The sequence below is a fragment of the Leptinotarsa decemlineata genome, unplaced genomic scaffold, assembly GCF_025532065.1.
Source record: "Leptinotarsa decemlineata unplaced genomic scaffold, Ldec_3_MD MMD2_tig00000008_RagTag_RagTag, whole genome shotgun sequence".
Taxonomy (NCBI): Eukaryota; Metazoa; Arthropoda; class Insecta; order Coleoptera; family Chrysomelidae; genus Leptinotarsa; species Leptinotarsa decemlineata.
Genome location: NW_027412537.1, coordinates 11888461 through 11892790, shown reverse-complemented (window position 1 = coordinate 11892790; position 4330 = coordinate 11888461). Strand labels below are relative to the sequence as shown.

General features: G+C 38.3%; 1 protein-coding gene across 1 annotated transcript; it reads left to right on the top strand.

Moving 5' to 3' along the window:
• The first annotated feature begins 261 nt into the window (after positions 1 to 261).
• LOC111509469 (uncharacterized) lies at positions 262 to 1153 on the top strand. The gene is given in 2 exon segments (XM_074171178.1): positions 262 to 734; positions 736 to 1153. Coding segments are annotated over 2 exon segments (870 nt in total). The 5' UTR covers positions 262 to 282.
• Positions 1154 to 4330: the final 3177 nt, after the last annotated feature.

Here is a 4330-nt window from a genome sequence, read left to right as displayed (position 1 = left end):
ATTTTAGTATATAAGGATTAACCAGACTAGACTAGTTATCAATTTTATTCTCCTGAGGATGGCTAACTTTGTTGGCGGAATGCGTGTCGAGTGCAAAAATATCAGTTTGGTGTTAGGGCAATTGATCTCGAAAAAGGTTATTCAATTTCGAATTGTAGAATGTAATATACTAATTGACACCTATTCAATTCTATGCTCATTTCAATTATTTTTAGTCATAGTCTTAGTCAACAAGTATTCAGTGAAAAGCTAAAGACCACTAGGTACGTCAGTCGATAAGCGATGGCAACAATAAACGGAGATATTGGCCTTATTGGTTTGGCTGTAATGGGCCAGAACCTCATCCTTAACATGGCTGACCATGGGTTCACTGTAGTAGCTTTCAATAGATCAGTGGAAAAAGTTCACAACTTTCTCGCAAATGAAGCAAAAGGAAAGAGTATCATAGGTGCAGGGTCTATACCAGACTTGATATCGAAACTCAAAAGCCTTCGACGTATTATGTTACTTGTGAAAGCTGGTGATGCAGTTGATAGTTTCATCAACCAATTAGTTCCTCATTTGCAGGAAGGTGATATTATCATAGATGGTGGCAATTCCGAGTACCAAGATAGTGAACGGAGAACGAAGAATTTGGCTAAAATGGGAATACGTTTTGTTGGAGCAGGAGTATCAGGTGGTGAAGAAGGTGCTCGTTATGGTCCCAGTCTTATGCCGGGTGGTAACAAAGCAGCCTTACATTAAAGATATCTTCCAGAGCATATCAGCCAAGGCTGATGGCCAACCTTGCTGTGATTGGGTTGGAAATGATGGTGCTGGTCACTTTGTTAAGATGGTGCATAACGGTATTGAATATGGAGATATGCAGCTGATTGGTGAAGTTTACCATTTAATGTTAGCTATTGGAATAAGCCAAGAAGAAATGGCCAAAACATTTGGTGAATGGAATAAAGGAGAGTTGGATAGTTTTTTGATCGAGATAACCAGAGATATTCCGATGTTTAAAGATACTGATCGAAAATACCAACTCCTCGATACAGAAATTCAAAAACCATTCATTTCATATATGAGTGTAAAAACTAATACATGCGCATGGCATTCATATAGGAATATATATACAGAGTGTATTTACAAATATATTACAAAAGCATAATCATAATGCTGGCACCTATTCAATTCTATGCTCATTTCAATTATTTTTAGTCATGGTCATAGTCAACAAGTATTCTTCATCTTTAATGAGTCAATTGTTGAAAAGGGGTATAGCATTTCTGTAAATTTCCGTACATGGTAACCCTTTTTAGCACTTATAATTGAATTTCTATAAAAAAATTATAAACAGATCTGCGCTCTTGCCTCCGTAAATCAACAGCTTCCAACTGGGAACATGTTCCGCTTTCTTTCTCTAGATCAAGAAACATAAGGAAATAGTAGGATCGTTGAAAAGGTGAATATTTACAATTTCATTTCGAAATATACATTTTCTCAGCCACTACTAGTCTCCTTCTCGCACGTACGCCCATGGATCTGCCATTTCATACCTCCACACGGGATAACTCACCTTATCTCCACTGCAAGGAAGCTAAAAATTTGTAGCACACCCAACACGATCAATCATAAGTAATGTGACGTGACAGCGAGCATGGTACTTTGTCTATTGTAATCTGCCCATTGTTGCTTGTCTAACCGGCACTCTCTTAAACATTTTTTCGGTTTTCCTGAATTACTCTCGTATACGGTAGGGGTCATTACTCGTTTTACTCCGACCCTTTCGTTAATTGTGCATTGTGCGAACGAGAATAATATTTCGTTTGGGATTTATGATTCAAAAGTGGAATGTGTAGTATTTTGACGATATGAATGGAGTTTTAATTATTGAAAGAGTTGGTTGGACAACAGCTCATACTTAGGTGAATTTATAGTCATATTAAAAGGCAGATGGTTGATTCTTACTCTTTTTGCTACTCGCAATTCAGGATTGACTATGTTGGTAACGATATTTTTGGGTATATCTACTTCAATTATATAATAATAATGTTTATTCATAATTATGAAATACAGTTATACATATACAAAAAATTTAATAAACATTTACAACATCCACAGAAGTATTGTACACAAACCTTGTATGTGGTTAATATATTGTTTTGTCGCTTATTTAAAAAAATTATAATATATAAAAAGGTAGAGTTCTGAAAAGAATATAAATCGAAAACAATATACAGTCATTTCTTTAATGTCCCCCCTCTTTTATTTTTTGAACGGGTCAACTCAAAAAATTGAAATTTGGGATAATGGAATTAATGCATGAATACTTTATTCTGAAGTAAAATTGACAGATGAAACTTTCAAGATGGCGACTGGGCGCGAACTGGGAAAAAAACATTAAATTGGAAAGGAGGTTCTTGTGACACATCATTTTGAAGCTCCTGACAAATGCTTCACAACCCTAGAATATAATGTCAATATCTTCAACTTCTACAAAATGGCGGAACTTTTAATAATTGCTGGAATACATTGACATTTTACTACATAATATGCGGTAATAAGCTTGAGGTCAGTTCAGAAGATACTCGAAATAGTTGCCTTGAACTTCTTGATATATGAACAGCCTATCCGATATTTCACGCCGAACATTTCCAAACACAGTAACGTCAATATCTCTGCCGTATATTCAATATTAAAGCAGGTTCAGTTTCGTACACATTTTGCTTCAAATATCCCCACAAAAAAGTCCAAAGGTGTCAACCTGGTTAGCAGGCTGGCCATTCTGTAGGACATCGACGACCAATCCAACTACCGGGAAAAGTAGTATCCAAATAGTTGTCTACTTATCTGTATTCCATCTTGTTGGAATACAATATTCAAATCGAATTTATTAGGATTCGCTTCGACAATTTCAGTGATGAGAAGGTCAACAGATGTTTCCAGCATATTCAAATACAGTTCTCCTGTTGAATTTTATCAATAAATAGAGGTCCTACAATATGGTTTCCCAATATTTGCCTGTGAACATTGCCGTATAAAAAAATGAATATGGAAAATGGTTTCCGTCATGTTCTGTTCTTCGGTCAGGGTCATCTTCAGTTAATTGATGTACCATTTCATTTTGTATGGATGCTACCTATTTCTCTTCAAAAGTCTCCACACAGTAGAAGGAGAGGACTCACAAACATTTACGACGGAATAAGTAGACTGTTCAGGATTTACTACCATCTCACCAATTATTTGCACTTGCTGTTATTCCGGAATGGACGGATGACCTGGGGGCTTTTTGTAATGTACACTACCGGTAGTTGTGAATTTGGATACGATTTCCCTCAAATATTTCTACAGATAGGAGGAATCGGAAAACGTTCATTGAAAATATTTTCGGTTTGGCGATTTGGGGATGTTGGTTACCGTGGACGAGCTCAGCTCCGACCATTGTCCGGTGCTCTTTGATCTCAAAAGGGAGATACCCAACAATAAAAAAATAAAATATGACTACAAGAGCACGGACTGGGCGGAGTTTAGATCGACCATGAATAACCTCACAACTATAAGAGACAGCATTTCCAAATCACGGATCAACGAGGTTTGTGAAGAATTCATAAAGAATATTCAAAAATCTCGTGACGTCTCTACCAGGAAGATAGAGGTGAAAGGGGAGCGAGATATTCTTCCGCATGATGTGGTTGAGCTCATAAAGCAAAAACATCGAGCCAGAAAAGATTGGCAGCGCACAGGAGACCCCCGCAGCAAGGATCAAATGCTGATACTTGCTGCGGAAGTTAATGCGCGAATTTATGAGTTCACCAATATGAAGTGGAAGAACAAACTCGAAAGCCTGAACGTGCACGACCACTCTGTGTGGAGGATGGCCAAAAAACTGAGCAATCGGTCTGAGGCTACTCCTACCATAGAAAGCGGGCAAGTGCACGCGGTGACGGACCATCAAAAGGCTCAGTTGTTCGGGGAATATTTTTCCAGCGTGCACCGAGTTGAACCGGATGTCTGTGAAGAACACACCAATAAAACCAGACTGGCTAATGAAGTCAGAAATAGGCCGGCTCCAATTATACCGGAGCAAACATTGATAAAGTGGATCACAGACGTAGAAGAAATCATTTTGAACATCAAGCGCCTGGGGAAAAACAAAGCCCCAGGCATTGATGGAATTGATGCAGTTCTGCTCCGCAACCTACCGCGAAAGGGTATCGTACAACTGGTGCATATTGTGAACGCAATAATCAAGCACCAGCATTACCCAGATTGTCTGAAACATGCGGTGGTAGTGCCCGTTCCGAAACCAGGAAAAATCAAAACACGTATTGATAGCTACCGACCG